The sequence below is a fragment of the Rhagoletis pomonella genome, unplaced genomic scaffold (genome assembly GCF_013731165.1).
Source record: "Rhagoletis pomonella isolate Grant_MI unplaced genomic scaffold, Rhpom_1.0 Rhpom_scaffold_00012, whole genome shotgun sequence".
Lineage (NCBI taxonomy): Eukaryota > Metazoa > Arthropoda > Insecta > Diptera > Tephritidae > Rhagoletis > Rhagoletis pomonella.
The window spans coordinates 20,421,728-20,433,396 of NW_023458566.1; the positions used below are offsets into that span (position 1 = coordinate 20,421,728).

An 11,669-nucleotide genomic window follows, 5' to 3' on the forward strand; every position below is an offset into this window, starting at 1 on the left:
GCAAATGGCAATTGGCGGGGCGACGATTGCTAAACGTCGACCCTGACACCACGCCATACCGGCTCGAAATGGCCGAGCTGCCATCGCACATAGCCAATGTGTAGCTGGAAAAGTAAAAAACATTCGCACATACATATGTATGTATGTATGTATGTATAGAACTGTGTATGTGCTGCACTTGGCAGCCAGCGTCCGAATGGAGGTCACGCAGCTTTGCCTTTCCCAGCGTCGAAGGATGTGCACGCGGCCGGCCCTCTCCGACCGAGCGGACTTTGCTTTCATGTAAGCTTGACAACTGCCCACCTATGCAGTCCCCATACAATTGCAGGTAAGCTAAGAGAAAAAAAATAAGCCTTGTTGCGGTAAACATGCCACAAATGTTGCCAAACACTGACGGCAATCGAGTGAGTAAAATGTATGCGTGGAAGAGACCAGTGGGCGGCATGACTTGGACACGCAAATCCCATTGAGCATCGCAGTGAAACGAAAAGATAATTCTGCCATTTCCTCTGCTCAGCCTCCTGGGATTCTACTCAATTTTTATTCGAAGAGGTGACCTCTAACAATAGTTAGTTTTAGACCTTGGTCTCACTGCATGTCTTACATAAATATGCGGACTGCAGTTACCATTTTCTCCCATCACCAATGAGCGAAGTTTAAAGATTTTTCTTTGCTTTCTTTTCTGCGTCTGGACAAAATTAGTTGTTTCACCTGCTTCTTGGATAGATTAGATTAGGCTGGCTAGCCAATGCGTAGCTACGCGAACCCATAAAGGTCCTTCGCGTTACTTGGAAAACTAGGACAAAATCACTCGGCTAATCTCTGGAACCAAGAGCAATATGTACAGCCAGCGAAGTCCTTTAGGCTAACTGTAATAATTTGTTTCACCCCTTTTACCCAGCTGCCTTGAACTGCGGGACAAAACCTACCAAGAGACTAAGCCACAGCTTGCTCATTCGTTTCACATATCTCCTGCTAATTTTATCTTTGCTCAGAGCCAACTTAAGAGCATGTGGAACCAACGAGCTCTGCACTATTCGTGCACCAACTAGTAGCCCAGCATCCTCTCTCTCAATGGATATAAGAAACTTTGTCAGCTTGTGATCTTATGCTCTGCACATAATTCTAAACACCTTGCAGCTGGATTTTTTGGTCCAAACCTTCTCTGCCTGCAGGATCGTAAACAGGTCGCTTAAGGGCCTATGGTGCAATCGGTGCATTTTCCTCTGGCTCCATTTTCGAAAGGGCACCTCCATTGACCGGTGTATCTCAATCCAGGCGTGTCATTTAGAGATGACCACCCCGTACTCTACCAAACTTTTTGATAGTGTTTTTTCCGAGAACCACGGATATCTTCGTATCGCGATTTTCGCCTTTTACTAGAAACTAAACTTTTTAAACAAAGTTCATCCAGCTCTGCATATGTGGTGAGACGCTTTTTCCTGATTATTAAAATCAAAATATGCATTTAGATATGTATGTATGAAAATAAACTTTAAAGTGAAGTTCAAATAACCATATTCATGTGGAATATCCGTTTGTCCAATTAAAATTTAAAAGCACTTCAGAGAAATGAGGACTCCAACCGCTGACGCAAACGTGCCAACTCACTCATTCCCATTTCACTCTTCCGGCCAAGGTTAAGTGCTTGCTGGCATTTATTATTTATGCCTCTCCGGCATTTCATAAAGAGTTGTTTTCGGCCTTACTTTTTCATTTTTCCTTACACTATATATGTATGTGTATACCGAAAAATTGCAATGTGATGGTCATGTTGCAACTCAAGTGTGGACGCAGCCTTCCACTGCATACGGAGAGACCTTTTTCAGCAAATCATGCAAATCTCACAAAGGACTCAACTAGAGCATTTCGGTGTAATTTGCTTTATTTGCTGTTTGCTTCTTTTTCTTCTTTTTGTCGTTAGTACTTCGTCGTATGCTGCTTGAGCGCCTAGGCTGGCCTATGCGCCTATATGTGTGTATGCCAAAGTAATGGCGCCATATAGGGGCCGCGTGCTACTTACTCGTACTGCAGTGACATTTGGAAGCACTCCAAAAAATAATAAAAAATAAAAATAATAAAAATGTGTGAAAATAGTTACTGCCGCCGGTGCAGGCGAAATGGCGCTAAATGTGCTGCACTCGTACGCACACAATCAAACGTCAAGCAACAAATACGTGCGCCTGCTAGTTAGACAAATGGAAAAACATTCTCTCCCCCATAGTCGCACAAACGCACCTTGACACCAATTGGCGCCAGGCAGCAGACAGTTTTTGCGCGCGCGACACTTTTTCTACTTATTTTTAACACTTATTTCTTTCTGTTTGCTTTTGTGCGTATGCGTGTGCGTGTGATATTTCAATTTGCGAACAAATAGTTGCGTCCACCACTCACTCGCCCCTCGCCAGTGCTTTTTTTTTGTGGCAAAAACTTAACTGTACCAGCAGCAAAGTGAGATAGCGTTGAAGATTTCAATGTGTTGTTGCTTTTATATTCTCTTCTGATACTACTTACTGATGGCAGCCCAAATCGCACCAATGTCATTTGTTTTTTTTTTTTTTTTTTTCTCACAGAACAGCTGGCAGTCGTCTGTCTGGCATTCGAGGACAAAACATTTCACTTTTCCATACATTCAATAGTTTTTCTGAAATCAGGAAATTTACATATTTTAAATTTTCTCTTGAAAACCTTAGGAGGCGAAGGGGAGTGGAAAAAGGGGGATGTTAATACCTGAGTGTCGATTACGAGCCGAGAAACGTCCCTTATCTTTTGGAGACTGCAGTAAGTAGTTGCGATGGTGACTCTGTGGCATAAATACCTGCGTGGATAATTGTAAATTTCTCAATTTTTCTTCTATGAGGTTGGTTCGATGTTCAAAGTTTTTTGTTGCGTACTGACCCCGTCAGATCCCGCCCGGTGAGTCCGTTTTGTGTTATGTCACATATAGAAGTCGCTTACAAATAGAAGACCCATGTATGGTTCATGCTGTATTAAATTAAGGAACCTCAAATTTCGTCACATAAAAGACTTTACAAATTTAAGTAAACGTAGTGGTTTATTATCGCTTGCCCAGAAACTTCATTCTGCTGCTACAGACGGCAGGACAGCTACGGAAAATATGTTCTACTGTTTTTTTCCGCTTCCGGTGAGTTGCAGCTACGATGGGAAATATTATGTGCCAGTCTCTTCCACATTTTATTTGGGATTTTTATCTGGTGCCAAGAAATCTGTCATAAAAGACTTGTTTCCCCTATAATATCCAGGGCCAACCCGTCCTGAGCCACCTCGTTTGGCAATTCATTGGCAATAAATTAACGCATTACAAAATGGCGCTGTAGGGTTAACTCGTTCTTCTGTACTTAGTCTTCTATTTAGCTTTGGCGTAAGTAGCACTGCCCAGTATTTACTTGAATGGTCGAGCTTAGAGTGGATCGTTATCCTTCCAACCTCTCTTCGAAGTATAGGGGACCTCAGCAAAAGCAGAAATCCCGTCTAGATTCCCACTCGCAGCTAGATGTTACCATATACAGCGTGAGAATCTTTGGCTATAACGTTGTGTGACAATTCCCTCCTTAAAGATCTACAGAAAATGCTGACTCAAATGGCCCACCATTTTTTCAAATCATCTGTGTTTCGATACAAGGTGAATTCGTCCTTCTAGAGCGAAAATACTTCTATCGAATTTATTTTGGAACGAGTTTCCGTCGGACCTTGTCAAATTTGGTTTGGAGGCAAACTGGTATCGGCGATGTGTCATCTTCAGTGTCATGTTTAGCTCGGAGAACTCATTCCAAAATACATCATATACAAACCCTGTTGGAAACAACAACAACCAAAAAGAAAATACTCCTATTTACTTGATTGTTTTGTAATTATTAAATTTTCCTAAATTTTTTTATGCTACAAAATTTTTTTCTGTATAATAAAGAACCGGCGATGATATCAACTTTTATTTTAAATACCTTCAAGGAAAGTATGGAACGTTTCCTTCGCCATGCATTCCATGGACAGCGAGGAGGAAAGTTGTTCACTAATGGCATCGTATGTCAAATGCGAAATTAACTGTCCAAAGCAAGGGAAATTTTTCCATGCTTCTTAGAAAACTGTACAGCATGCATGGAGGAATGCTTCCCCTTTCCTACAGGGCATGAACATCAACTCAATATTTTCAGGTTTTTATGAGTACTTCAACTCTGATTACAAATAAATGTATGTATAAAAATATGCCAGGCGGATATCGGCTATTCATATATACATTGAATGCGATTGAAATAACAAAAACAAAAAAAAAACACGCTTGAGCGCATTTCAACTTAAATATCAGCCAAATAAAAAACGCTTTATTGCAGCGTATATCCATATTGGGATTTCGCAATAAAAATCGATTAATATCATTTTTTTTAACGACCGGCAATTAAAGCTTGAATGGAGCGCATAGAAGATTCTTGATATTTGTGCATATAACCTCATTAATTTGATTCATAACTTATTATGATTTTTCTCTTTCTGTTGTTCTTCCCCGTTTCAGGTGCCATTTGTGGCGGCAATTGCTGTACGAACTCAACGGAATCGGAGCTGAGGCAGAAGTCTACAGCCGAATTTGAGCGATTGTTGCATCATCACACCAAAAGTCTACGCGGCATACTCGTCTCCACGGCGAATTTATTTCAAAGTGAGTGAATTTTTATTTCAATGATAAGTAAATTGTTTTATAAAAACATATGAAATATTTTTTTTTTTTTGCCGAATTTAAATTCCTGTCAGCTCTATTGTGCGTGCCGCCGCCGCCGTTTTTATGCACTCGAATTATAACCAACACACAAAAAAAACTGGCACATTCACACACACCTACATACATAAATGGTGAATAGAAAGCAGGCAAAAAAAAAACAGTGAAGCTTTTTATTCTCTATGCAAATATTTTTCGCAAAATTCTGGGCAATAAATCAATTCAGCCAATGCCAGCAGAACGTAAAGTTATGACTTCCTTTCCTGTGTATATTCGCGAGTTGGGCAGCGCACAGCGCACTGCTACGCCCCCTCCACCTTTGTAGCTTCTTCTTCAGTCACTATTCGCTCTGCAGTTTACATTGAAGCGCTGGCAAAAAAAAAAAATTCCTTAAAATTTATTCAATGTTCGCACTTGCCATACAAATTCATATAATTATGCTAATTTTTTGCCTGGGGTTTTTGTTGGTTTTTTTTTTTCTCATTTATTTTTTGTTGCAAAAATATTAAATCATAATATATTTATTATGGTAATGTATAGCACAAACAAAACACTGTACTAACTATGTATGTATGTGAAATATTCGAATTTTATTTTCTACTTAAAAAAGCGTTATGAAGCGAATTGCAACGCTTTGCTTGGTTTGTGATTTGAATGAATAAAAAGTTCGTAAGTATTCATTGCGATCTGATTTGATGAATTGGAATTTTTGATGCACTCAGCGCGCGTAGCCAGACAGCAATTGAATGTTTACAGCATTTTATCTGGGTTATCATAGCCGTTAACATTTTACTTATGAATGCGGAACAACATGCCTTGTGTACATATCTATATACGTACATATGTACATACTCAGATTGTAGACGCATTAATTCCGTAAACAATTTAGGTCTTGAATTGGCAATAAAACAATCATTAGGGGTATTAAAAACCATTTTGGAATACAAAAGAAGATTGCTCACTGATAATCGAAATTCGGGTACTTGGGATAATGAATTGCAAAATGATAAAGAAATGAGGAAAAAAGGGCAGAAATGCAGGTTGAATTATATGTATATTTAAAAGCTATTTTTGATGGATTTTACTCAGAATATTGTAATACTATTTCTTAAATTATTTAATATTATCAAAAGAATAAGCATATTTTAAAAAGATTTATTACAATGAGCGATTTTCAGCACAAATCTTTAACTTCTGCCAAGGCTAATATTTAAAAAAAATATCTCAGTAATCTTCAGTATAATCAGTATTAGACTACGTCAAATATAACGACAACGTTTCACTTTTCAGTTAGCGCTCGCAAAAATAAGAATTTTTAATGAAAACGATTTTTTCCGCAATTTTTTTTTTTAATAAACTACTAAATAACACAAATAAAAATAAACAATCTTATAGCCCATTCAATTCTAATGTAATAAGTGCCAGTTTGAAGTAGCAAGAACTTGCCGTTGATTTTTGCCAAATTTTTTTTTGTTTAATGTTTCATTCAATTTTTTCCAGGAACCGAGAACGCGTTCCAGTTTTTATTTAGTTCTGCATGAGAACAAATTGTAATGTCAAGAAGGTTCCCACAAAAAAACCAAAGGGTAACAAAAGTATTGAGAAGCAGTTTGAACGGGAACAAAATGAGAGCTAAAGATTTGGGACAGTTTCCGTAAAGAACAGAATGAGAACGAAATTTTCAGAAATGTTTCCAATGAGAACAAAGTGAGAACGAAAGTAACGAGATCGTTGTCACGGAAGATCAAATAAGAACAAAAGTCCGGGGGAAACGTTCTGCTAGAGAAGAAAACGAGAACAAATTTTTTGAAAACTTAACGTTAAGAATGAGAGGTGAGTCTGTATGTTTGGATGAAAAATCGTTTCAGTGAGAACCTGCTAATTCTAAGACAGAGGAAGTCTGAGTCATTTGATCCCCAAGATCGTTTATCAGTAGGGTGAACTGTCCATTTATAGAACAAAATTTTATTTTTTTATGCAAGAAAAGTTCGTGTCGTAAATTTTTCGTTGACTTAATTTGCATAAATATCTTTCAGTCCTTTTTTGATTAGTTTTACTATTCTAAATTTTCAAACTAAAGAAAGCTCACCTCCATTCTACATGAATAGTTCAGAGAAGATTTGTTCCCGTTTCGTTCTGTCAGAAAGTTCCTGAGACTTTAGTTCCCAAATTGTTCTTCGAGAGAAATTTCCTTAGACTTTTGTCCCCGTTTAGTTCTATTCCAAAAAGTTGCGGAGACTTTTCTACACATTTCGTTCACTTATAAATGTTTCCGAAAGTATTGTTCGCATTTTGTTGTTCTCTTTGGAAAAATTCCACAGGGTTTTGTTCTTATAAAAAAATTCCCATTGAGGGTGTGAAAAAAATTTAAACTACATGTATTTTTTTTTGTTAAAAAGTGGTATTTAGAACTGCCCTAAGGCCTACGAAGTTGTCAATGTATTTTGTAAGGGGAAAAACACTTTTTTCGTAGAAGTGGTACATATATAATTCTTGAAAAGTTCAAGTGACATACACAAATCTGATAACACTATAGTGGCCATACTGACCTAAGGGAAAAAGGTAAAGAAAAAAATGGAAAGAACAAAATGCTAGAATCTATATATGGGATCCAATCAGTGAGTTTCCAAATTTTATCTTGTTATAAGTTTATATATGTACATATATGGTAGTGCATACATATGTACATGCCTATATGAATATTTACATAAATAAATTTTTCTCGGTACTCAAGGATATATGTATTATTGTACTTTTCTCTTGATTAAATAAATGCAGCATACATACATACAGACAGACACATTTACGTACGGTCATATGTAAATACATAAATAAATGTACATATATATATCGTATTCCTGCATAGCATTTGTATAATATTATATCTGGCATTTTTTAAGTCATCCATTGTTTACGAAGATTTGTTACAAAATGCTTTGTCAGCCAGTAGTTCTTCGAATAATGAGGCATCCGCCCAGAAATTCTAAGAATAAACCAGCTGTTGTTCGCTTCAATTCCGTCTTATTGAGCTTTGAGAGTCACTTTGCTTTTGGCCCATATTTACTTTCACGAGTACAAACATAATATGTGTTCATATGGAAAAGTAGCTTATGTCGAAAGGCTGGCTTTAGTATAAATCAGCATTCGCAGCATACGATTGCGAATGACTCACTGGCGCTAAGCCGTTGAACAACTTTTGGCAAATAAACGTGGAAGAAATAGTTCCGATACTAGCAAGTCAATATTCTTATTAAGTCTCATCAAAAAATTCCTTGCCGTTCCATACGAACACAGATATGCATGTATGGATGTAAGTATGTATGTATGTACATAATAATTAATTGAAATAATTTAATTGGGTTATTTTACTAGATTTTCCATGTTTAAATATTTATTTGCTTCTTATAAAGGCAGAACAGCTCATTACAGTGCTTCATTAAATTCCTCTATTGTTGATGGCAGCTTAAGTAGCGTTAAGCATTTTTTGTTGTCCGAAAATAAAAGTAATATTTGACTTATCTACTAAGTATTATTGGCCTTCTCTTATTTAATATCCCATGTGCTACTTACTGCCCACTGTCGGTGAGTTGCATACATATGAACAAATAATCACATTACTGCTCTTCCAATTATCACTTGCTGATGTGTACATATTAGAGTTGGGCACTTTAGTTCTTTGGAGTGAACCGTTCACTTTTAGTTCGTTCACATTACTGATTCTTTAGTTCATATAGTTCATTTAGTTCAATTGGCGAATACATTTACATATCGGCAACTGAGTGGAAGATCGACCTATATCGACCGGAATACTTTTCAAGAACACCCTATTTCAGAACTCGGCTCAAAAATGGCCTATCTCAGCCGCCGATTCAAAAACGCTCTATCTCAACATATTTTCAGTTTTTTTCAGTTGGTATAGGTCGTTCGTAAACCAAATTCTGAGATAGGGCGTTCTTCAAACATTCTTCAATAGGGTATTTTTCAATCAAATTCTAAAATAGGACGTTCTTGAAAAGTTTTCTGAGATAGGGCGCTTTGGAACTGGCTGCCGAGATATATACATAGGTCGATCTTCCACTCAGGTGTAGGTAAACTATTCGGTTACTTTTACTATCATACATAACACATCCAAAAGAAAAATTTTGGTAACTTGAATTTACATACATAAAAAACGTACGTAAATATTTTTTCGTATAAATAAAAATACAAATAATAGAGATGAACTAGTTCTTTAGTTCATTTAGTTCAAGAACATCCAAGCCTAGTATGCTTCTAGCATCGCACTCGTAGACGACAATGAAATCTCCATTTTCATTTATTGCCAACTTTGCTATTTTTGGTAAATGTCTTCTATTCTATTTCTATACGAAATGTGCATACATACATACATACATACATATATTTGCGTACCGTTGAATAGATTGTCGTGCTTCAACTATAATCATCTCCTCAGATGATGTCATTCTCAAATAAATTAATTAATGGAATTGGAAACTGATTGATGCTTTAAATAGCTATACACATATGTATGTGCATACATGCATATTTACATTAGGGTGCATCAGCAAAAAAGTTGCCGTTTTTGCATCGGTATTATAAAACTTATTATATTTTAAGACAAAATATTTCGGAAAAATACTAAGAATAACGTGAGATGAATCGATTCGAAAATGCCTCCAAAAATTGCATTAGTTTGTTTCCGGTGATACAAATTTTTAAACATTTTCATGCAGAACTATTAAGTTTAAGTTCTTCTATCATCTGTGGTGATTTTTAAGAAAACAAATCTTTAAATATTAATTTTATTTATAAAAAACTTTATTTTTGGAAGTATTTTGAGATGGCTCCAGCTCACGTAAATCTTAATATTTCTCCAAAATATTTTAGCTGAAGTCTTAAAATTTAATAGATTGTATAATTTCGATGAAAAAAAAATACAAATTTTTTGTTTTATGGAGGTTGAGCATCCTAATTATTTTTACCCGCACCTCTTTCTTCATATAAAATATGCTGAGTGTGGCTGTAAGTAAGACTGATTTTACATCCACTTCAGCTTGAAGTTAACAAAAATTTTGTTGCTACTGATGTCAACCGAATAGAGGAAAATATTTGCGGTTTAAAAAAATGTACCACCTTCGCACAACAGCTCAAAAATATGTGGTTCAAATTCTAAGCCTAGTCAGTGAGAAAACAATCCTCTCTCTAATTCTATGCGTTTTTCGCTTCAGTTACTTTTGCAATATTTTAGCATTTTAAATGGAGTATTTTCATAAAAAAGGTTGCCAAAAGCTGGTTCCTAACTGATTTCAAAATTACTCCTAGTATCTCAGAAAATTTGCGAATCGTGAGCCTCACTTGAAAAAATTAAATTACTTACAATTCGAAAATGTGTCGTCGATTTAAGCTTCTGACTCAAGCTTCTGGACTTGTATAAAATTTATAACAATTTCACCAGCTTATTTTTACTAATAAACCTACAAATCGCCTTTCACTGCGCATGAATCCTCGACTTGCCAACAATAAAGTGCCGGCATGAGGCTTACAACTTGCAACGATGCAACCACAAGGAAGCGCAAATAAATTACGTTTGTGCAACGTTAACTTTACAACGGTAAAGCTAATCTTTTAATGCCTCAAAAGCATCTGCATATAATAAAAAAAAAATAAATGCAAAAACATTTGTAAACACACACAGGAGAACGCAACAAAGTGCGAGCTACCTACCAAAGTCCCTCTAGGAAATGAGGGATTGTTAAACAATTGGCTTCCCGAGAAGTACTATAAGCTTTAGAGAACAAAGTTCATCTTGTTGTTCTAAGGCGTTGTTGTAAGGCGAATTGTGGAGTCCTTGAACGGTTTCTATGGTCGCTTGACTGTAACTACGACTGAAAAAGAAAACCAGCAGGTAGGAATTGAACAATCTCTCTGTGGAAATTCTCACTTACACTCCACTTGTGAACGTATGTATGTACATATGTATGTGTGCGCTTCTAGATTATATTATCTGCCAACACATGTAAAAAGTCCTTTCTTTAATGGCGACAGTGCTAAAATATTTGCAACTGTATACAGTGCACAGTTTCAGCAAAATGTCAACACTAAAAATGTATGTTTGCATGTGTTCATAAGCTCCGGAAACTGGACGCAGTGGCAGTGGCATCGAAGAGAAAAGCTTTAAAACAAATTCAAATGCAAATAACTAAATAGAAGCAATAAAATGTATCCGCTGCTCACACAGAGACTTCAAAGCGGCAAAAGCGGTGGAGGTACTACGACTAAGTTACGGCAAAACGTGGAGTTTTAGAACTTTTTCGTTTTTTTTTGAAATTTTTTTCTTTTTTACATTTACACATAAATAATAAAGTACTTGTTAGCGCAATAGTTGAGGTACATACAAACGTATGTGGGTATGTATGTATATATAAATGTTTGTGCAATGCGTTTTTTGAAGGCAGTAAGTCAACAGCAATGCATTAAAAAGTTTGTTGCAAACCTTAAAACAACACTAACTAAGCGCGACAGTTATGTAAATTGAAGTTGTAAATATGTATGCTTGGCTGTGTAAGTATGCAGCGCCGCTAACGCACAACAAAAAAACTCATAAAACGTGCAACAATGTAGCGAGGCTAAAGATGCGAATGCAATGCTGCCACACGCCCATTTCAGCAGCCAAATAATGCAGTAAAAAGCTACACATTTGCTCTAAATTTTTTTTTGTGCGCGCAAGCTAAGTGAAACATTTTTTTTTTTAGTTTTTTTTTTTTTAGTTTTTTTTTTTTTGAGTTTGAAAAACTCTACGTGCAACAACATCCATCCAGCCATTCAAAAACAACGCATTACATCGCTTGCTGGCGCACACAGAAGATACTCACTCACCTTAATCACTTCTAACCCCGAACAACAAAGCGGCAAAAAGCAGCAAAGGCGTGGAAAACTTTTG

The 11,669-nt window shown here is 36.4% G+C and overlaps 1 protein-coding gene across 1 annotated transcript in view; it reads left to right on the top strand.

The window, feature by feature from the left end:
* The first annotated feature begins 2,720 nt into the window (after positions 1-2,720).
* LOC118747633 (division abnormally delayed protein-like) overlaps positions 2,721-11,669 on the top strand; it is a 39,468-nt gene continuing 30,519 nt past the window's right edge. The window contains exons 1-2 of the mRNA XM_036481682.1: positions 2,721-2,781; positions 4,529-4,672. Coding sequence (XP_036337575.1) covers positions 2,721-2,781; positions 4,529-4,672 — 205 coding nt within the window. The remainder of the gene's footprint in view (positions 2,782-4,528; positions 4,673-11,669) is intronic.